Source organism: Erythrolamprus reginae, chromosome 7 (assembly GCF_031021105.1).
Source record: "Erythrolamprus reginae isolate rEryReg1 chromosome 7, rEryReg1.hap1, whole genome shotgun sequence".
NCBI lineage: Eukaryota > Metazoa > Chordata > Lepidosauria > Squamata > Dipsadidae > Erythrolamprus > Erythrolamprus reginae.
In genome coordinates this window covers 77,940,685-77,964,010 of record NC_091956.1, presented here as the reverse complement: position 1 = coordinate 77,964,010, position 23,326 = coordinate 77,940,685, and the positions used below count along the sequence as shown (strand labels likewise).

Sequence of the window (23,326 nt, the reverse complement as noted above, 5' to 3'; positions counted from 1 at the left end):
CCCTCTCTGAGGGGGTCAGTAATTCCCCCCCCCCAGGGTAATGGACGGACAGATGGAATTGTCCTTGGGAGGCAAAACCCACAGCCACTTCGTCTTATCAGGGTTGAGTTTGAGTCTGTTGACATCTATCCAGGCCCCAACAGCCTCCAGACACCGGCACATCACTTCCACTGCTTCGTTGACTGGACATATGTCTGTTGAGAACTATGAGAATGCAAGGCATCTGGAGGTGCTAAATTGTTCCCATCAGATCTTTATGGTGTATATAGCACACACACGTACAAATAGATTGCAGGAATATTACAGGAAGAACAATTTAAACGTCTTTGTAATTCCTATTGCTGCTATCAAGTAAGTCCATCAAATAGTAAAAAAAAAAATCTCAATTAATGCTGAATAAGTCAGAAGTTAACGATTTGAGGACAAAGTTGATGAAATAGCATGCTGACAAGTTTGCAGCTCAAGTTTAAACATGAATGTAGATAAATGAAATCTGAAAGCGAGGGCTGAAAAGCAGGAATGTGCATGTAATTGTTACAGTTATAATGTGTCAAAATTTGATGAAAAACGTTCATGCAAATTAAAGAATAAGTCTTACAGACTAGAAGAAAATGTGCTGGGTGGGATCTTAGTTTAAAGCTTACGCTTTACCTATCCTTTTCACCATTTGTTGAGTAATCACTATTTATTCCGTGGAGTCAATTGATTTGCTCAAGTAAAGTACACTTTACTATTACTTTATAGTGTGCTGTGCTTTTATTTTTATTTATTTATTTATTTTTTATGTTGTCCAATACACAATGAGAGTTTTAGTGGATATATATCTATATACACATAGTAAAATACATGATGAAGGTTATAGAGGAGATACTCATAGTAAAATATATCTAAGAAATAATAGAAAAGAAGATATAGTAATACAGTAGAACATATCAATGAAAGAATAGAAGAAGAGATATAGGAATAGAAGAAAGGTATAGGAGATATAGGAGAGCAATAGGACAGGGGATGGAAGGCACTCTAGTGTACTTGTGCTTGCCCTTACTGACCTCTTAGGAATCTGGATAGGTCAACCGTAGATAATCTAAGGGTAAAGTGTTGGGGGTTTGGGGATGACACTACGGAGTCCGGTAATGAGTTCCATGCTTCGACAACTCGGTTACTGAAGTCATATTTTTTACAGTCAAGATTGGAGCGGTTAATATTAAGTTGAAATCTGTTGTGTGCTCTTGTGTTGTTGTGGTTGAAGCTGAAGTAGTCGCGGACAGGCAGGACATTGCAGCATATGATCTTGTGGGCAGTACTTAGATCTTGTTTAAGGCGTCTTAGTTTTAAACTTTCTAGGCCCAGGATTGAAAGTCTAGTCTCGTAGGGTATTCTATTTCGAGTGGAGGAGTGAAGGGCTCTTCTGGTGAAGTATCTTTGGACATTTCCAAGGGTGTTAACATCTGAGATGCAATATGGGTTCCAAACAGGAGGGGCGTGCAAATTTTGAATAGCATTGCTAATCAAAGAGATATTGCTATAGCTAATCAAAGGACAACACATCGTGATATTTTTAACTGCTCCAACTTTATCCCTTTACTGAGATATGGTGCCTTAATCTTGAATAAGTATTGCAGCTGTAATTTTTAGCATGTTGGAAGAAATGTTTTCTAGCTCAGCTCCATAGATAGAATGTCTGATCATATCTCTGGCATGTTATATGTCCAATATATAATTAGAATACAGGATGGAACACAGAATGTTGACCTTATCCTAGTGTTAGATCTGGGGAATTTCCTAGAAATCAATATCTTACAGCTAAAATATTGATTTTGTGGTGAATCACTAGAAGTAAAGGCTGATTACGTAGAAGAATTTCCATGAAAGTTGTATTTTAAGACCCCTTATCAAACTTTGACTTATGTGGTTAAGTTATCTTTATAGAAAAGCACCATAAATATTTGATTCCCATGATAAATCTACATGGTATTGGATATATTGAGTTAATAAGAGATGAAAGGAAAGAGAAACTAAAAGGAAGGAAGGAAGGAAAAGAAAGAAAGAAAGAAAGAAAGAAAGAAAGAAAGAAAGAAAGAAATAGCCTAAGAGGGAAAAATAGTTTCCCAGACCTTTTAACCATGGGATGAAACAGTAGTTCAAAAACATATTAAGACTTTATGACAGATGGTTTCAAGATGGCTTATCAAGATAAGAAGACTAAAAACATGCTTTCCAAATAATGATAAAATCTGGAATCTTAAAAATATTATTTAATAAATGACAGCTGAATGTCTGAACCAGTTCCAATTAAAAATACAGCATTTGGGATGCAATGGAATTGATTGAAAGTTCTGTCTATTGAATTAACATCTGCAATAACCATCATATTCATATACTATATTAACAGTGTCTTGTTACTTGATGTTGCAGTTATCCACAAGGACAGTGTGCCTCAGCAACTTTAAGAGGCAGGGACTTCAACTCCCAGAATCCCCCAGACCTGACAGGAGAATTCTGGGAATTGAAGTCCATGCCTCTTAAAGTTGCTAAGGTATAGCATATATACAGGAGTTAAGCAGCAAGATATCTCTTCTGCAAGAAGAAAAACTCACAAAAATAGATTAAGGACGAAGAAATGTAATAGTTGGTTTCTTTCTTGAACATTTATAATAATAAAACTGGACAAAAATATTGGTATAGTGTAATTGAACAAAAGATCCACAATGCACTCATTTCCTTTCAGTCAGGGTGAAAATTGGATCCAAACATTTTTAAAAAAATTTATTCATTTGTCCAATACCCAAATACATAGGAAGAAAAAAAAGACATGTGGTAATATATATAAGAGTAAAAGTGGAGGAGAGGATATATGAAAGGAAGAGAATATATATGATAGATGAAAGAAAGGAAAGATAATTGGACAGGGGACGAAAGGCACACCAGTGTACTTATGTATACCCCTTGTACATTATACAAAACCAAATTCATATAGTTCTGGTTAGCATATTGGGTAAACTCAGCCATTTGGTTTCTACTATCATAAATTAGTACATTGTGTGAATCCAGCCAGTTGAAGATAATTCTGTTCAGTGGACCATCTGTAACAGGGGTATCAAACTCGATTTCATTGAAGGCCGCATCAGGGTTGTGTTTGACCTTGGGGGCCCGGTTGGGCATGGCCAGGGTACACATGACCAGCTCAGCGTCACTGATGTTGGGGGCGCCTGTGAAAATGCCTCTGAAGCTCAATTTTTGGCTTCAATGGCCTCCTGCAACCCTCTGCCACTGAAAATGGAGCTTTGGAGGGCCGCATGCAGGCCTCCAAAGCTCCATTTTTGCTAGCATAGGCACCATGGGTTAGTTCTTTACTGTTTCCAGGCTGGTCCCACAGGCCAGATCTAAACGAATCCCAGCGACCAGTTAGGTCCCACAGAGTGGGTCTTCTCCGGGTCCCATCAACCAAACAATGTCGCTTGGCGGGACCCAGGGGAAGAGCCTTCTCTGTGGCAGCCCCAGCCCTCTGGAACCAACTCTCCCCAGAGATTAGAATTGTCCCCACCCTCCTTGCCTTTCGTAAGCTGCTTAAAACCCACCTCTGCTGCCAGGCATGGGGGAATTGAGATACTCCTTCCTCCTAGACCTTTACAATTTTATGCATGGTATGTCTGTATGTATGTTTGGTTTTTATCTAATGGGTTTTTAACTGTTTTTAGTATTGGATTATTGTCATATACTGTTTTATTACTGTTGTTAGTCATAGGATCTGGCCCGCGGTCCTTGAGTTTGACCTCTTTGATATGTAACTTAACACAAGTTGATTCATTGGGCTTACTCTTTAAAGCTTATTTTTGGTGCTGGTGCAGGTGGCCCAGGCAGATCCTTTCCACAACTGGATTGTGTCGTTTTGGGAGCAGAGTGGATTGCTGCTGGGGCTGGGCTCGCCACGCCTGGGGCCACTGCCAACGTGAGTATCAACACTGCTGGGGCTTTGAGCCATTCCTCATGGGGCTTGGACATCTCTAATACTGTAATAGCTTTCCTGAAATCATGGACACTCACATGATGAAGGGCTTATAATACATACTGGCTATTTCCTTTTCCTGGAGGGACACTGACAGGTTAAAAACTCTGCCCATTGTAAACTCCAAGTATTCATACAAACAGTGGCAGAAATAAACAATGGAATCAACTATTTTTTTTAACCTCAATATTAAATTTGGTCTATCGGCTTTAATTGTCCAATTAATTTTGATTTGAAACTTAAATTTTGAAGTCCCATGTTCAGTGCGTGAGCGATTGCTCTATCGAATTTTGTAGAAGTAGCCACATTTTAAAAAAAAAATACAACAAAAATAATCCAGCTCATCTTTTATCGCTTTTTTGTTTATCCTGACAGTGTCCTGTAGTGGTCATTTATTAATAACATTTCTCACTTTTTCATTGTTCTATCAAACCCTGTAAACTGCCACTCTGAAAAGGTATGTTAGAAGCTGTGGAAGTGATAAAAATTACAGAAATGCTGGCTATTAATTTAATTAAGACAGTTAGCTTGTTAAATCAGTATATGCTTCATCCAGAAAATACATTTATACTTTTGTCAAATTGTTGCAGAGTTAGATATGTGATTTTCATAGATCTCCACATTATGAAGCATATGACAGTCATAGTCATCCAGTAATCCAGAGGTATTTTTTCCCATCCTCGTAAAAGGAGTCATGGAGCTCAGTGGATTCATGATTCTGGTCTCGGTGAGGGCCGCTCAAGCCCGAGTACTGTGGGGAGGGTGAACTCCTGTCGCTTCCGTCAGCTTCTGTCCATCTAACAGTTTGAAAGTATGTTCTATGAAAGTAGACAGATAGATATCACACTGGGAGATGAGCTGTGCTTTGATCAGGCAGTCAGATTCCTGACGGCTCTGAACCTTCCCAGTTTGGGACCTTGGGTGATGCTGCAGGAAGAACCACTGTGTGGTGCAAAGCCAGACTACTACTCTAATAGCAGTGGGGTCTCCTGGCCACTGTAACTATGCCACACAGTAAAAATAAGACAAATTTACAAAATACAAAGATCTGAAGATCAATCTGCATTTATTTGAGAGAGTATGAGAGGGTGGAATTGCTTGGTTTTTGTATGCGTCTTCCTGAATGTTTTCCTAATTGTGGTTCTGTTTGAATATTAATTTCTGTAAATTAAGCAGACTTCTGTTTAGACTTGTTTATAATTACAGAATAGTGCAGCTGATGAGAACTAAGTAGAAATAAATTGGAATGCATCTCTCTGATCCAGTAGCATTTTCATTGGAACAATATGTACCTTTTTCAAAATCTAGCATGAACAAGTCTCACTTTTCAAGCCATATGATAGACATATTGTATTTTATATAGACCAGTGATGGCTAATTTTTTTCGGAAGTGTGCACCCAAACCCCCAAATGATCTCACGCACACTTTCATGTGCTCTTTAGAGATAGTCCTCCATAGCAATTGTCGGACAGTGACAGCGTGCAATAACGAGAGTGATAAAAAAGTAATTTTCATTCGTTCCAGTAATTTTTCACATCTATGACCTTCACAGAAGAGGTGGGTTCCTCCCAGTTCAGACCAGTTCACCCAAATCAGTAGTGAACCGCTGGTGATGTCATGATGACATCATGGAATCGGTTCGATCAGTGCGGGTCCATGGGCACTGCCATCTTTTTTTAAAAAATAATTTTTTAAAAAATATTTTTTTTGGGGACAGGTGGATTTTTTTCCTGGGCTTTTTTTCTTCTGCACATGTGTTGTAATCATAGGTTTTTAAGCACTGAAATTTGGGGATAAAATATTGCTGGAGAGTGATGTTTTAAGCCTAAATTATGTGCTGAATAAAGCCTTAATTCTTCCTCTATGGAAAGGCAGGCAGCAAAGTCTAGGCTGAGCAAGCATTCTGCAGAATCATGACCATGTATGGAAAGCATTTAAAGAAAACCTATAGAACTTCCATATAAGGAAATATATGCCTCTCTCACATTCCTTTGCTAATCACCAGCAAACATACAATCTAGGGAAAAGGCAAAGAATGTAGCTTCCGTTAATTATCCATAGGAAAGCCACAAGAGAAGTTTGCCTTATATGGTGCTGGTGTAATGTATGTGGTGTTTGCGAATTGGTTATTCTGTACCACATGTCAGAACTGTGAAAACACAATAAATAGGAGAGACCTTGATTCATTTGAGGTCGTCGCCTTATCGAGAAAACTTTCTCTGTCGCTTCATTCTGATGTGGCAATCATGGCATGCAGTGCCTCCCTAGATGTTGACCCACCGGGGGAAGGCTGCATGCCTTCACACATGCGCAGAAGCAGAGTTTCAGCACTGCGCGTACAGTCGCTGTCTTGTTTACAGCTTTTCTTTTTGGGGAAGTTTTTGGGATTTTTTTCCCATTGCACAGGAGGAAGCAAACCGGGAGGGAAATAAGTTGGAACCCACCCTTGCTTCTCATGTCTGTAAGGTAAAAGAAAAGCTACCTTTTAATTATACAATAGTAGCTTCTCGTAACAATAAAGTTCCAGTCCCAAATGTGATCACTTGAGGAGGAATACCAAGGCCTTAAAGTAGGCGTGAAATTCAATTTTTTCCCCTACTAGTTCCCTGGATGTGACTTGGTGGGCATGGCAGAGGAAGGATACTGCAAAATCTCAATTCCTACCCCATTTCAGGGGTAGTATATTGCAAAATTCCCATTGGAGGCCTGCTGTTGTGAGCCGCTCTGAGTCTTCTGAGAGGGGCGGCATACAAGTCTAATTAATAATAATAATAATAATAATAATAATAATAATAATAATAATAATAATAATTATAATTATAATTATAATTATTATTATAATTATAATTATAATTATAATTATAATTATAATTATAATTATAATTATAATTATAATTATAATTATTATTATTATTATTATTATTATTATTATTATTATTATTATTCCCTCCCCACTCTATGGATACTGTTCTGTCGGGCTCTCTGGTAGACTCCTCCGAAAAATTCACAGGTACAAATTTCAGACACACACACGTTTGAAAATTCAAAACAATGTTTTTTATAATGAAAATTCACTTAAACCAAGCCCTCTTTTGGTATAACAAAGAGCACTCGTCTCCAAACAAACTGGTAATTTGTACAAGTCCCTTATCAGTTCTGTGATACTTAGCTTGCAGCTGTGAGGTAATTCACAGTCCTTCTTCTTTCACAAAGTGACACACACTTTGCTCTGGTTTAGTTTCAAAGCGGGGAAAAATCAGCACACAAAAGGTCAAAGTCAGTAAAGCAGTCACGAAACACAACGATCAGGTAATCCTCCACAATGGCCAAACCCACAGGCTGCTATTTATAGCAGCCTCACTAATTACCACAGCCCCAATCAACCACAGGTGGCCTCATTTTCTTTGATAATAATCTCTCAGTTGTTGCTGCCTATGCATCGCTCTCCGCATGCGTGGCTGTATCATTAACTCTTGTTCCGAATCCAAGGAGGAGCTAGATAATTGATCTCCTTCTGAGCTGTCTGCCACACTCTCCTCCTCCCTGTCACTTATGTCTTCTTGGTCAGAGGAGCCTTCATCATCAGATTCCACCCGGGGGGGGGGGCAAAACAGGCCTGCAGCATGTGGATTTCTCCCCCACATCCACAGTCCTTGGGGCAGGAGCTGGACCAGAGCTAACCACAAGAGATACAGAGTGATTAAAATGTTCAATCACACCAGTAAACTTTGGAGTTCCTTTTGACAAGCTACCATTTCCAAACCACTTTTATAAGAAGCTCAGGTGGTATACAGGCCACTACTGTAGAATGGAGGTGAGAGAGCTTCCATTATTTTGGCAAAACAATATTATAACACAAAACAATGGGAAAAATTCACTGTATTTTTTAAATAACTAGCCTACATCAATACAGGTAGACTGGGGATCTGATTGCTTATGTTTTATATGATTGAGAGAATCAAGCTCTTCTTCAAAGCACCTGAGGGCAGGACAAGAAGCAATGGGTGGAAACTAATCAAGGAGAGAAGCAACTAGAACTAAGGATAAATTTCCTGAGAGTTGTTAGTTGCAAAGTCATATCCAATCTATCGCGACTCCACGGACAACGTTCCTCCAGGCCCTCCTGTCTTCTACCGTCTACTGGAGTCCATTTAAACTCATGCCTAATGCTTAAGTGACTCCATCTGTCCACCTTATTCTATTGTATTTGTATTTGTATTTATTAGATTTGTATGCCGCCCCTCTCCGAAGACCCGGGGCGGCTAACAACAATAAAAAAGACAATGTGAACAAATCTAATATTAAAAATAATCTTAAAAAACCCAATTTAAAGAACCAATCATACATACAAGCATACCATGTATAAATTCTATAAGCCTAGGGGGAAGGGAAAATTTCAATTCCCCCATGGCTGACGACAGAGGTGGGTTTTAAGGAGCTTGCGAAAGGCAAGGAGGGTGGGGGCAACTCTGATATCTGGGGGGAGCTGATTCCAGAGGGTCGGGGCCGCCACAGAGAAGGCTCTTCCTCTGGGTCCCGCCAAATGACATTGTTTAGTTGACGGGACCCGGAGAAGGCCAACTCTGTGGGACCTAACCGGTTGCTGGGATTCGTGCGGCAGAAGGCGGTCCCGGAGATATTCTGGTCCGATGCCATGAAGGGCTTTATAGGTCATAACCAACACTTTGAATTGTGACTGGAAATTGATCGGCAACCAATGCAGTGTTGGTGTAACTTGAGCATACCTCTTCCATCCCCTTTTTTCTTTTGCCCTCAATCTTTCCCAGCATTAGGCTCTTCTCCCGTGAGTCCTTCCTTCTCATTAGGTGGCCAAAGTATTTGAGTCTCATCTTCAGGATCTGGCCTTCTAGAGAACAGTCAGGGTTGATGTCCTCTAGGACCGACCAATTTGATCGCCTTGCAGTCCACGGGACTCTTCTCCAGCACCATAGTTCATATGCCTCACTTCTTTGGCCCTGAGCCTTTCTTATGGTTCAATTTTCACAGCCATCCATTGCAACTGTCTAATGACAGAACAATTAATCAGTGGAAGAAGTTGCCTCCAGAAGTTGTAAATGCTTCAACACTGGAAGTTTTTAAGAAGAGATTGGCTAACCATTTGTCTGAAGTGGTGTAGGGTTTCCTGCCTAAGCAGAGGGTTGGACTAGAAGACCTCCAAGGTCCCTTCCAACCCTGTTATTCTATTCTATTATTCTATTTATCCAGAGTAGGTTGGGACCCACTCACCATGGTGCATGAGTCATGAAGCAAATATGAAATGTGTGTCTCTATATCACTTGCTCAATCAATAACACCAAAGGCAGAGGGCATAATTTTTTCTTATCATACATGGGAGATGACTGAGATATATATATATATATATATTAGCTTTAGAACAGAATATCTAAGCAGAATATCTTAGCAAACCAGCTGCATGTTTTGGCATTTTACATAGTCTGCCTAAGACATAGCGCATCACTTCAAAGTTAATATGCAACCTTAGCTCCATACGAAAAAATACCTATTGTGCTATGGGATGGAAAGAGAACTTCGGTCTCTTAGGTGGGGTACTAAACAAATTACATACATTCGTAGTTTTCTTTCAGGTGCTTTTCAAATAATACCTGGATAATGCCAAGTTGAAGGATTGGGTTGTACTTCAAAATATACTGTGGGTTTGTTGTTACTATTATACAATAGCAAGGTATTCTTCTGATTTTTCTCTCTATTCTTTCATTTTCTTATTGAGATCCCAGTGAAATTAGTAGAGGTTAAACTGTTTCACTGAATCAATACTTCAGTTTTTATAAAAGCGATCTCTGGCAGCAGATTGACAGATTCCTTTTAATAATTATTTCATATCAAAATAATACTTTAAAACATTTGAAAAGACGCCAAAGAGGTCCACGGAGACCCTGGTGATCATGAGTGTCATTGGATATATGAGAACCAACTCGATCAGGGGTGTCAAACTCGGTTTCATTAAGAGGCACATCAGGGTTGTGTTTGACCTCGGGAGGGCCGGGGTGTACATGGATAGAGTGAGTGTGGCCAGGATGGGCATGACCAGATCACTTGTGTTGGGGGCACCTGTGGTGGCCAGGTGGTAAGGCATCTGGACTTGGCCCACCCACCCTAGGGAAGGGGAGGATTAGGGGAGGGTTAGGGTTAGGGAAGGGGAGGGGCCCGGCATCTGGACTTGGCCCACCCACCCTAGGGAAGGGGAGGGTTAGAGTTAGGGAAGGGGAGGGTGAGGGTTAGGGAAGTGGAGACTTAGGGTTGGGGAAGGGGAAGGTTAGGGTTAGGGAAGGGGAGGGTTAGGGAAGGGGAGAGTTAGGGTTAGGGAAATGGAGACTTAGGGTTGGGGAAGGGGAGGGTTAGGGTTAGGGAAGGGGAGAGTTAGGGAAGGGGAGGGTTAGGGTTAGGGAAGGGGAGGGGCCCGGCATCTGGACTTGGCCCACCCACCCTAGGGAAGGGAGGGTTAGTGTTGGGGAAGGGGAGGGTTAGGGTTAGGGATGGGGAGGGTTAGGGTTAGGGGAAGGGGAGGGTTAGGGTTAGGGTTAGGGGAGGGTTAGGGAAGGGGAGGGTTAGGGTTAAGGTTATAATCCTTCCTTCCTTCCTCCCTCCCTCCCTCCCTCCACCCCCTTACCTCTGTTTTCACTGACAGAGGTCCCACTGTTTTCAGGGTGGGCCAGATCTAAGCATCCTGTGGACCGGATCCAGACCCCAGGCCTTGAATTTGACACCCCTAGACTAGATGGTGACTGAACTATTGTTTCTTAATAGCTAGAGACTACTCAGTTAAAAGATGTTCACATTAGCTGTTGCAGAAGATATTGTGAACAGCTGGGTAAGTCAGCATCACCTCCTATTTAATATCTTTGATTAATTATCCTCTTTCAGGTTATCACAAGAAGGTCAGCTCTAGGTTTCCCTCAACATCTGTCACAATGTCTAGACAAATTTTAGGAGATTGCGATCTAAGCTTTGAAGTGTTCTCTTAGAACAGTTCCTGAATAAATTTACCAGTAATCAACCTGCGATTTGGACTAGCATTTCTGCTCTTAACATGTCTCTTTGACCCCGTAGCCCATTCTTCACAAAAAGCTATTTTCACAAATATGCTCACAAGAATGACCTTGGAACAATAATGCACCAGGACAGAGAGATAAAGAATTCAACTGAATTTAACTCTGGTACAGGTAAAGTATATTCTTAAAAATCCCTTTCAGCTGAGTTGCCTTGCCACAAGCAAAAAGGGCAGCTGTAGTCAGCAAGTAATTTGAAAGTCATAAGCGAAATTAAGTAAAAAGGAATAGCATAGCAGATTAAACAAAAATTAATTACATTTAAATGGTATTACAAACTCTCTGGATTCTGTTTACTGAAAATTCGAAAATTCAAGGTCAATTCATGTATTGGAATCTATCCATTCAGTTTAGTTCCCATATCATATGAAGGGGGGGGGGTGTTGGGGGGGTGTTTATAAATTTTTTATTGTTTTTCACACCTTCCAGAGATTCCAATTTACACACCTCAAATTAAAATATAATACAATGCAATATCAAATGCCAAATTCTTAGTCAAGTTAATCAAATTTTTCTAATTATTTATCCAATTTATTCTGGTATATATCATTCATCCTGTGCTACCTCCTTTCCAAATACTATCATCCGGATTTTAGATATTGTTCTTCGCTTTCATTTGTATTTAAAGTGCTATAGCTATCTAGGCTCTTGGCTATTTGCTATTTTTCATAACTTTCTAGCGTTCTTAGTAAACACATTCCAACTTTCATTTGAAAAACCCTCATTTTATCGTAGCAGAAATATCCGAATTTACTTCTCTTTAAAAACCCAGGCAGGAAAGAAGAAGGAAAAAGGAAAAAGGAAAAAAAAGAAGCACTATTTATATCGTATCTTAATCTATACATAGGAGGAAGGCTTGTTGTTAGAGATTTTAAAGTATATTTCATACTCAATTCATTTCTTTCACTTCTTTCATTATATCAGTGTATCATTTCTACTTTAACAGATCAAAATAAATATAAATCCTTATTATTCCATTATTATGTGCAAAAGTTATCTTCCATTAAAAAAAAGATATGTGAAGGTTAAGTTCTCAGTGCAATGAAACAAAATAAAAACAAAATTATTCTAATTTCCTGGCTTCAGTTTAATATGAAGATAGTTATTTTCATCTCCTTCTCTCTTTATGTATGTATGTATGTATGTATGTATGTATGTATGTATGTATGTATGTATGTATGCTATGCTATGCTATGCTATGGTATGCTATGGTATGCATCTATCTATCTATCTATCTATCTATCTATCTATCTATCTATCTATCTATTTTAATTAAAAGGCTATAATCCTGATTAAATTGTCATGTTCTGTATAAGTAGCATAGTTACATCAGAATTTAATTCCTGTATATAGCTCAAGAGGAAGGCAACAGCATTTAATTTTTTTCTTATTAAAAGATATGAAAATAATAGATATTGATAAAGAATATTTGTACATTAGGGCTGTAAAGAGGGATCTTTGGTGCTCTCTGAACTTGGTTGTTTTCTTGCAGATATTTCATTACCAAAACTAGATAACATCATTGGTGCTCTTTATCATCAGTGCATTGATAATATTGCCCAGCGGCCGATAAGGTCCCACAGAAAATTAAGGATATAAAAGTACAAAGCCTTTCATGGCACCGGACCAGATTATCTCAGGGACCGCCTTCTGCTGCACGAATCCCAGTGACCAGTTAGGTCCCACAGAGTGGGTCTTCTCTGGGTCCCGTCGACTAAACAATGTCATCTGGCAGGCCCCAGGGGAAGAGCCTTCTCTGTGGCGGCCCCGGCCCTCTGGAATCAACTCCCCCCGGAGATTAGAACTGCTCCCACCCTTCTTGTCTTCCGTAAACTACTTAAGACCCACCTATACCGCCAGGCATGGGGGACTTGAGACACCTTTCCCCCAGGCTTATTATAATTTATGTTTGGTTGTTTGGTTTTTAATTATGCTAGGGTTTTAAGTTTTTTTTAATATTAGATTTGTGCCAGTATAATATTGTTTTTATCGTTGTTGTGAGCCGCCCCGAGTCTTCGGAGAGGGGCGGCATACAAATCTAATAAATAATAATAATAATAATTATTATTATTATTATTATTATTATTATTATTATTATTATTATTATTTTGGATAATGAAATGTCTGCAAGAAAGCACTCAAATCTCAGAGAGTATCAAGGACCTCTCAAACTGAGCACTCTTTATTTTTTTGAATGCATGTATGAATAATTCCCACCAGCTCACGTTCAATTCTATATTGGCTACTTTCTTCTTAGTCTTTCCAGAAAGCGGATGATAACAGTCAAATCTGTGTGAAAATTCTAGCATTGTTCCAATTTTAAATTTCACCGAACAGATTATCCATCTCTATTTATATACAATGCATTAATCATCCTGAAGACAGCAATGGCAGAGTAGTTCACTAAATCCTGATAGACAATCCTGATTAATTCCATATATTTATGTAGATTTATTTTTTCTTTGTGCTGGCTGGAAATTTAATTCTTAATGGTTTTTTCCCCAAGATTTTTAACTAGATGTAGTGGGTTTATTATTCAGTAAGCTATTTCTGTTTGATTGGGAAACAATCAGGGTTTGAGGTGAGCCAAGGTTCAGAGTCTGATTCAAACTCAATCCAGTCGTGGATTTATACCACAAAATGTATATAATTATGGTCTCATAATTGCACACATCTGATTGTCTGCTTTTCCCACTGCTACTGTAAGTAGAACGCAATAGCTGAAAAGCTAAAGAGGAAGGAAACTTCCTTTACCTGCCCAGACACCGCTATTTGTTTGTTTGTTTGTTTGTTTGTTTAATATGGTTTGGTTCTGCAACCCAACAAGACTGACATAGACTTCAGAAGTGCAGAAAAAGCAACTTCAAATATCAACCAACAAATGCTCTACCCTCCACATTGGCAAAAAGAATCCAAACCGCACATACGAACTGAATAAACAATCTCTCACGGCCAACCCACACTCAGTAAAAGACCTTGGAATACTAATATCGAATGACCTAAGCGCTAAAGCCCACTGCAACAATATCGCCAAAAAAGCTTCTAGAATTGTTAACCTGATCCTACGCAGCTTCTGCTCCGGCAATCTCACACTACTCACAAGAGCCTACAAAACTTTTGCCAGACCCATCCTAGACTACTGCTCATCTGTCTGGAAGCCATACCACATCTCAGACATCAACACCCTTGAAAATGTCCAAAGATATTTCACCAGAAGAGCCCTTCACTCCTCCACTCGAAACAGAATACCCTACAAAAGCAGACTATCAATCCTAGGTCTAGAAAGCTTAGAACTACGTCGCCTAAAACACAATCTAAATATTGCCCACAAGATCATATGCTGCAACGTTCTACCTGTCAATGTTGCTTCAATCGCAACAACACAAGAGCACACAACAGATTCAAACTTAATATTAACCGCTCCAAACTTGACTGTAAAAAATATGACTTCAGCAACCGAGTTGTCGAAGCGTGGAACTCATTACCTGACTCAGTAATGTCAACCCCTAACCCCCAACATTTTTCCCTTAGACTCTCCACGATTGACCTCTCCAGGTTCCTTAGAGGTCAGTAAGGGGCGTGCATAAGTGCACCAGTGTGCCTTCCGTCCCCTGTCCACTTGTCTCTCCTTTATCTCATTTATCTTTTCTTCCTTTCAAATATGTCCACCTATACTTTTATATCTTTTCTTCTATTCTTTTCTTTACTTATATTATTACATATCTTTCTCTTCAATGTGTATTATGTATTGGACAAAATAAATGAAATAAATAAATAAAAATACTTCTTATAGAAATACTTTGCAGTTTTGGGCTGGTTTATTTATTTATACCGTATAAGCCTAGCCTGCTCTGTTTTAAAAATGTGGTAACTCTGGCGTTATAGGCACATCGGAAACAGGATGCGTCTATTTTTCAGGGTTAATTAATTCCAGAGATTCCTAGAAGCGTCTCTGAACCCCTGCAAAATGACATCTATAAGCAGCTTTGGGGAAATCCATTACAATTCCCTCCAGAGGAGAGTTGCAATCCATGGAGGTTTAGAGAGGCAGCAGGCAGCAGGAAAAAACAGGACTGTTTAAAAACCTTTCGGTTCAAACTGTATGTATGACAGCCAGGCAAACCTTGACTTAAAACAGTTTATTTAGTTGAACTTTCAAAGTTACAACAGCATTTTTTAAAAGTGACTTATGATAATTTCTTACATTTACAGATCAAAGTGGCCGAGAACAAATATCTAAGTTATGTTTGGGGGCTGATTTATCTAAAGATAAATGCTTGACAGTCAATGGGAAAGCTAGATTCACTTTACAACCATGTTACTAATTGAACAAATGCAGTGATTCACTTAACCATTCTGGCAAGAAGGATTGTAAAATGGGGCAAGAATACAGTTTGGCTCAGCTACTGAAATTTTTGAGCTCAAATGTGATTGTATGAGGCTTACCTGTAAATAGGTATCCTAAATATGTGTTGAGTTATTTATTTATTTATTGATTCATTCATTCATTTATTCATTCATTCATTCATCCATCCATCCATCATTCATTCATTCATTCATTCATTCATTCATTCATTCATTCATTTATTAGATTTGTATGCCGCCCCTCTCCGTAGACTCGGGGCGGCTCACAACAACAATAAAACAATTCACGACAAATCTAATAATTTTAAAACATTTTTTAAAAACCCGTTATTAAAGCAGACATACACACAAACAGAGCATACATGAATTGTATAGGCCCGGGAGAGATGTCTCAATTCACCCATGCCTGACAGCAGAGGTGGGTTTTAAGGAGTTTGCGAAAGGCAAGGAGGGTGGGGGCAGTTCTAATCTCAGGGGGGAGCTAGTTCCAGAGGGTCGGGACCACCACAGTGAAGGCTTTTCACTTGGGACCTGCCAAATGAAATTGTTTAGTCGACGGGACCCGGAGAAGGCCAACTCTGTGGGACCTAATCGGTCGCTGGGATTCGTGCGGCAGAAGGCGGTCCCGGAGATATTCTGGTCCTTTATGCTTCAATGTTATATGTACTTACAGATGTGACCCAAAGTATTGGCCGCTCTCCATGTTTTCTGAAAGAATCCCAATGTGCCATGAAATAAGTTGGACATGTCCCAAATAGAATGGTCTCCACCATTCTTTACTCCACAATTCATAGAGAAGATATTTGCTTTTGATGTATCACTTAACCTATTCTTATTAAACTTGATTGCTGCTCTTTTATGTATACCATCTTAAACAAATGTTAAGCTGAGTTACATGCAATCTTTTTCATGTTCTCTGGAAGTACAGCAATAACAAAAGAGTAAAATGCTTCCTTTTAAAACTTCAGCATAATAGGGTAGTTTTTAGATTTAGAAATTTTAAAATACATAATCAGTTATTTAAAAATACAAGATAGCTTTGTTTAAATTACTTCAAAAAGATCAAAGGGGCGGAGAACAATATCTAAGTTATGTTTAGGGGCTAATTTATCTAAAGATAATTATCATCTGTTCTTTGTAGTTGGCTGTGATTATAACCTCTGGAAAAAGTCTTTTTTGTGGCTGGGAATATGTTTTCCAAAGTTTTCAAACTTACCTTCTGGGTTACTTAGCTACCTGCAGATTGTTTATTTTTTGCATCAAGCTTGTGTCTATGAATGTGTGCAAAGATCTCTATTAATTTGGTCAAAGATCATAGATTGTCTTAACTCTTTAGAGAACGATGTTCTCACAATTATTAAAGCCAGCTAAGGATGAGGGGGGGGGGGGGATTACATTGGCAGGACTTGGCTTTTATGATCCGTGACAGATTATTCAGTTTGCAGAGTTGCAGTTTGCTAATTTTAAAGGCACAACTCCATTCAGATAAGCAAGAAGGTTACAAAAATTTAGAAAGAGTGAAACAGCAATAGCAATAGCACTTACATATTGCTTCATAGTGCAGTCCTTTCTAAGCCATTTATAAAGTCACTATATTGCTCCCAACAATCTGACTCCTCATCGAACTACTGGCAGTGGGTAGAGTTAGCCTGCAATATTGCATTCCAACCACTACATCACCATGGCTCCCTAATAAGCTCTCACTCATTGTGCGCCCTCCTATGAAGAATTATCATAGGGTGTAGTTTTGCTCACTTTATTATAAAATCCTGAATTACTTTCCAGTATACTTTCCACACCTATCAATCAACAATCCTACCTTTAGTATGATTCACTGCCTTATTTAAAACTAACTGTGAGTTGGCTAAAGTAATTTGTGGAAAGCAAATATGTACAGGAAATAGTCAGTTCAGTTTCTGATTTTAATTTTTAGCTTTTTTATTAATATTTTTGCTTTTTAGAACAAAACCCCACTTATTGAAAATATTGACATTTCTGCAAAATAAAATTGCAATTTTTTTTACATCTAGCTAAACACTTAGAGAAGAAGCTACAAGGACCAAGTGGCTTCAATTATAGAAGATTCCAAGCCTAAACATGGTTTATTTGTTTTAGTAGAGCATGTATGTTATTGAAATGCAAATCATAAAGAAATAAAGTGTGCTAACACAAATATTCATTTGCTTGATTGGTTTCACTTGCTGTATTGCATGAATCCAACAATTACAAGTTGTAACCCATGTGGTTGACTTTAACACGTTGCAAATACTTGACTCAGCAAATTGTGGCTTGTTCAACAAATCGTAGCTTAACAAACCAAGTCTAAACAAGATAAGTGACTCTAATTGTTAAAACTTCCTTCTGAACAAATCGGCGTATGATTGCATGGTTAATGATGCACACTTTGTAGTAAAAGCACAAGAAAGCACTCTCTGGCTTTTGAAGCATATTTCACATTAATATAAGCATCCTAAGAACATGTCATATGTTTTAAGGTCCACAAAAACTACAGGTAGTCCTAGATTTATCAATCACTTGTTTAGTGACCATTTGAAATCATGACAGTGCTTTAAACAAAGGTCTTGTGGCCATTACAGTGATCATGATTTAGATCAGGGGTGACAAACTTGATACATTTATTTATTAATCAGATATTTATGCCGCCCCTCTCCGCAGACTCGGGGCGGCTAACAGCAATAATAGTACAATGTAAACAAATCTAATATTTAAGTTAATTTAAAACCCCAATTTAGAAACCAATCATACATACTGACATACCATGCATAAATTTTATAAGCCTAGGGGGAGGGAAAGTCTCAATTTCCCCATGCCTGACGACAGAGATGTGTTTTAAGGAGCTTACAAAAGGCAAGGAGGGTGGGGGCAACTCTGATATCCGGGGGGAGTTGGTTCCAAAGGGTCGGGGCCGCCACAGAGAAAGCTCTTCCCCTGGGTCCCGCCAAACGACATTGTTTAGTTGACGGGACCCGGAGAAGGCCAACTCTGTGGGACCTAACTGGTTGCTGGGATTCGTGCGGCACGATGAATCGTAACTTCCGCCTCCCCCCTTTATTAAACCGGGGGTGGGTATGGCCAGTGTGGGATGCATCCAATCTATGGGATACGAATTTGACACCCCTGATTTAGATGCTTGGCAACCAATATGAATATAGAACAGTGATGGTGAACCTATGGCATGGGTGCCACAGCTGGCAGGCAGAACCATATCTGCTGGCACACAAGCTGTTACCCTAGCTCAGCTCCAACATGCATGTTGTGCCAGCCAGCTTATTTTTAGAGGCTTTGGGAGGGTGTTTTTGTCTTCTAGAGAGCCTCCAGGGGGATGGGGAAGGGTATTTTAACCCTTTCATGGCTGCAGGGAAGCCTTTGGAGCCTGGGGAGAGTGAAACACGAGCCTACTGGGCTCATCAGAAGTTGGGAAACAGGCCGTTTCTGGCCTCCAGAGGGCCCCCAGGGGGTGGGGGAAGCTGTTTTTGCCCTCCCCAGGCATTGAATTATGGACATGGGCACTCATGCATGGGCGACACCCACGCTCTTTCGTCACCCAAGGGGAAAAAGTAAAGCTATCACTGATATAGAATCTTGTGGTCATGCGATCACCATTTGCAACGTTCACAGCCGATTTCCAACAAGCAGATTTGATGGGGAAGCTAGCAGAAAGTTTTAAGTCACAGTCGCATGAGATATCCCACTTAATGACTATGCCACTTCATAATAGGGTTCCCGGCCTCTGTTGTGGATGGTAAGTGAGGACTTCCTGCGATCAGATTTAGATTAGATTAGATTTATTCGATTTGTATGCCGCCCCTCTCCGGAGACTCGGAGCGGCTCACAACATAACACATGATACAAATCCAACAATAAAAAAGTAATTTAAACCCTACGTATAAAAAACAATCATACATCTCAGACAAACTTTTCATAAAACGGGAAACGGCCTGCGGGAATCAATTTCCCCATGTCTGACGGCAAAGGTGGGTTTTAAGGAGTTTGCGAAAGGCAAGGAGGGTGGGGGAAATCCTAATCTCTGGGGGGGGGGGTTGATTCCAGAGGGTCGGGGGGCCACCGCAGAGAAGGCTCTTCCCCTGGGTCCCACAAGACGACATTGTTTCGTCGATGGAACCCGGAGAAGGCCAACTCTGTGGGACCTAACGGGTCGCTTCATTGCCAACCCAGAAATTTAAGGCAATGTATTGTAGGGCTACAATAGTTTGCCACAGCCAGAAAGCTTCATATCAGCTTCAAAGGCTGCTCATCTTCCATTTCTGTTCTTAAAATTACTTTTTAAGCCAACATCATGAAAACCCCTTTGATCATGAAAATGCTTGCAAAACACTGACTTTGCTTAACTACTTCACTAAAATGCAGGCAAACTTTATAGAGAGATTCATTAAAAAAGCCCAATTTAACCCTTTGCATGCTTCTGCCCTTTCGCTGCAGGAATAAAAAACAATGCTTGAGAACTGTTTCTTTGTTATGCTTTGGGGCTAAAACTACTTGCTAAATTCTGCCCTTTCAAAATATTAATATTCCTTTTAATGCATGTTTATTATTAACTGTGGAATTTGTTTTTGACTGTTGCCAAAAGATATAATGGAAGGGGAAAACATTATTTTGGGGACGGGGAGAAGAATTATTATGTTTTTAATGCAATTCTGTATATTAATTTAAGGTAGCTTATTCTGAGAATCAGGTTTTTAGCTCTGATCACGCTCTGTTCCAGAGTATAAAATTTTTACATTACAAAAAAAAAAGAGAGAGAAGAAGTACAATATAGGGTGGTTATTTTCACTCTAAGTTTTAGTTTATGAATCTGAAAGCTGAACTAATACAGAACTGCATTATTATGTTTGCACTGAAAAGAATGAGATTCTGTTATTCGTTTTCCCCTCCTCTCTAATGATATTTTGAAAAAGTCTAATGTACTTTGGCAAAATTTCAAAGGGAATATGCATTGCATTTTTAGGAAACAGTATCTATTGTGACAAGATTTGTGCTTGCTAGGAATTTTGCTTTTCTGACTTACTTTCATGATGCACAAGTAAACAGCAGGAGCAAGCAAACGCTCTTCATACATGAGAAGGAAAGAGAACAGGAACCTGTCTTTTCTTCATTGCTGGTTCACAAAACTTTGGACCATAGTTTGCTCTTCTGCCTAAACGAGATCTAGGTCAGAACTTACTCCTTTTTCCTAGATCTCGAATTACATTATTTTTAATAACTGAAATTGAAATTAAACTGAAATGCTACAGAGCTGTGGTGGTACAGTGGTTAGAATGCAGTATTGCAGGCTAATTTTGCCGACTGCCAGCAGTTCGATTGACTCAGCCTTAAATCCTTCCGAGGTGGATAAAATGAGGACCCAGATTGTTGGGGGCAATATGTTTATTTTATTTATTTTTATTTATTTATTATTTAGATTTGTATGCCACCCCTCTCCGCAGACTCGAGGCAGCTCACAACAAAGTGAAAACAATTTACAACAAATCTAAATTACTGTTTGAAAATATTTAAAAACCCCATTTTCTAAACACACATACATACAAACATACCATTCATAAATTGTATATGCCCGGGGGAGATGTCTCAGTTCCCCCATGCCTGACGACAAAGGTGGGTCTTAAGGAGCTTACGAAAGGCAAGGAGAGTAGGGGCAGTTCTAATCTCTGGGGGGAGTTGGTTCCAGAGGGCCGGGGCTGCCACAGAGAAGGCTCTTCCCCTGGGGCCCGCCAACCGACATTGTTTAGTTGACGGGACCCAGAGAAGGCCCACTCTGTGGGACCTAATTGGTCGCTGGGATTCGTGCGGCAGCAGGCGGTCTCGGAGATATTCTGGTCCAGTGCCATGAAGGGCTTTAAAGGTCAAAACCAACAATGTTGATTCTGAAACCGCTTAGAAAGGACTGTAAAGCATTATGGAGTGATATACAAATCCAAGTGCTATTGCTATTGTGTTTCTTCTCTAGCATTTCAGTTTAATTTCAATTTTTGGGACATTGAAAAGCTAAAATCACGCAATGCTTCAACTGCAGCAAATGATCAATCGCAGCCTTTTAAACCAATTTGGGTTGCATGCCCCTTGTCCACGGAGTGCCTTTTTATTATTACCGCTAACCTTATTTTGCTTTTTATCCCACTTTATCTCTAGGAGTTCAAGGTGAACTTTCATGTGCATCTTAGAATCAGTTGATGCTGGACCTTCCCAATTCTACCATCTTAACTATTGGTTTTTTAAAAAAAATTATGGCTAACTTATAAGTTGTTGAAAAAGCCATAATAGCCTAGTCCAGGCAAAATTCTAAAGCATAAATCCTAGTTCACAAACAACAATGGTTACATTGACATATCACACAAGCCAATGCCAAACAAACAAAAAACCAATCCATTAATTGTTTTAATCCAATGTATTAAAAAGGCAACAATTTTAATGATCAATCGTCTCACAATTGATAAAACTAAAATGCCTAAATGAATAGATGTTAAAGGTTTTATGGCATCCAGTGACTACGTTGTCTTTAACTTTTGTGGACTTAAAGCAGGGTCTCCAAACTTGGCCACTTGAAGACTTGTGGACTTGAAGAGTTGAAGTCCACAAGTCTTCAAGTGGCCATATTTGAGGACCTCTGTTGTCTAAGATGCCCAAAGTTCTTTGTTATTTTTGTTAAATTTGTAAGTGATGTCAATTGGGTTAAAAACTGATGCTTTGGTTGGATAAAAAAATGATACTGTTTCTTTAAAAGAAATTTTATTCTAAATATTTCAATTATACTGGAATGTTGGAATAGACTGTTATACCACAGTGTATTGTATGGTGAGATTAGGGGGCCTGTTTCACTACCTTTGGAGTTTTAATAAGTGAAAAAAAGAACAACAGGACACAATTACTTTTTGTTAACTTTTATACAGACTGTATCTCATTGCAAACCCTCTTAGCAAATTAATGACTTATAAGGTATTCTCTTTTTACATGTGTCCCAGTTTGTTTATTATTTTTTGTTTCAGAAAAAAAAAATAAGAATGTTCGCTCTGTGTGTGTAAGTCTGCAGGAATGTAGCAAGTTGATAAAATACCATCCAAGTTCACCCTCCTTACAGGAATATTTTTTTAAAAAACAGCTTGAATTGCTTTTTATGGAAATTTGTTTTGCAGCTTTCTACATCTTAAGGCAGAGAATAGCCAGGATAAGGTGCCAACCCAAAGGTTAGCTGAACATATTTCTTAAAATAATTTTGGCACAATGATGATTTGGAGCTGTAACTGATAATTTGGGGAAATAACATTTTATGTGAACTCAGTTTTATTTACTATTTTAAGGCAATGAAACACAGTGGAAGATTTGCCAACTAATATGAATCAATTGTGGCATCACTTTCAGTTTTATAGATAAGATACCAGGAAAATCTGTTTTATGCTGTTTATCAATTTACAATTTTAAACAATGCTATACTGTATCATTGTCATTTATTTCAGTATCATTGCATGCAAATGTCTATATGAATCACTGTCAAAAATAAAGTCCAAGCTACCATTGTTGTATATGATTACCTGGGAATACCGTGAAATTTTGTTATGAAGAAATTTTGCTATGAATATTTCCTTAGAAATATTTCTTATTGTATCTGGCTGGGTCCTATCTAGGTATCCAAAGGTGAACCAGAGGTGAATATAGCATATGTGGTGTCCTGCTGGATTGTACTGTTGGCTCATCTAGGATAGCAACTCTTCCAACACTTGCCAATCAGCTTCATGGGAAAGCCCACTACCTGCCCAAGTTGGCCTTCAGTGGCAGTCATACTGCCATCAAGCTAATAGCTATTATCCCCATGACATCTGCAACTGCCCAGCA

The 23,326-nt window shown here is 39.1% G+C and overlaps 1 protein-coding gene across 8 annotated transcripts in view; it reads left to right on the top strand.

The window, feature by feature from the left end:
* The window catches only part of NPNT (nephronectin), a 79,293-nt gene that overhangs the window by 12,703 nt on the left and 43,264 nt on the right, over positions 1-23,326 (top strand). For 4 of the 8 annotated variants that reach the window (XR_011559639.1, XM_070757907.1, XM_070757903.1 and 1 more), the window contains exons 2-3: positions 3,849-3,949; positions 22,630-22,680. Coding sequence is in view for 6 of the 8 variants with exons in the window: in XM_070757907.1 (XP_070614008.1) it covers positions 3,849-3,949; positions 22,630-22,680 (152 nt within the window). In the remaining 2 variants the exon portion in view is untranslated. The remainder of the gene's footprint in view (positions 1-3,848; positions 3,950-22,629; positions 22,681-23,326) is intronic. The other 4 variants (XR_011559640.1, XM_070757908.1, XM_070757905.1 and 1 more) reach the window with 1 other exon arrangement.